Here is a 392-nt window from a genome sequence, read left to right as displayed (position 1 = left end):
CGAGTGCGCGCGTGTGTGTGTATAATGGAGAAAAGTGTTAACTGAAGATTGGTGTCACTTCGATGCTTAATCTGTCAGATACGAAGTAGAAGAAGTGCGAGAGGAAGTCGTGCCGAAGTACAACGAAGGCGGTGGATTTGGGTCGATTTGCTTGGTGGCTCTTTTCTTGTGCCACAAGTAGCTCCACGCCATTAGGAGCACCACTTGGGCCGCGAGGAAGAGGGCACAGGCGACTACCACACCGGTGAAAGAGGAACACGTTTCTTGGGCGAGGTCTACCTCAACTTCTTCTTGGCGTGTCCCCGAGAATTGGAACTTGTCTTTGATACGGACGGATTGGACTACCATAATGTCAGTTTCGTGAACCTGAAGAGAAACGTGATAATGAGACC

General features: G+C 50.0%; 1 protein-coding gene across 1 annotated transcript in view; it reads right to left on the bottom strand.

Annotated features, from left to right (window-relative positions):
* Positions 1–6: 6 nt before the first annotated feature.
* The window catches only part of LOC119585560, a 46697-nt gene continuing 46311 nt past the window's right edge, over positions 7–392 (bottom strand). The window contains 1 exon segment of the mRNA XM_037934177.1: positions 7–366. Within this exon segment, the coding sequence (XP_037790105.1) occupies positions 67–366 (300 nt within the window). The 3' untranslated portion in view covers positions 7–66.

This window comes from Penaeus monodon, chromosome 20 (assembly GCF_015228065.2).
Source record: "Penaeus monodon isolate SGIC_2016 chromosome 20, NSTDA_Pmon_1, whole genome shotgun sequence".
Taxonomy (NCBI): domain Eukaryota; kingdom Metazoa; phylum Arthropoda; class Malacostraca; order Decapoda; family Penaeidae; genus Penaeus; species Penaeus monodon.
The sequence above is the reverse complement of the archived record's forward strand: the minus strand, read 5'-3'. Positions and strand labels throughout refer to the sequence as shown.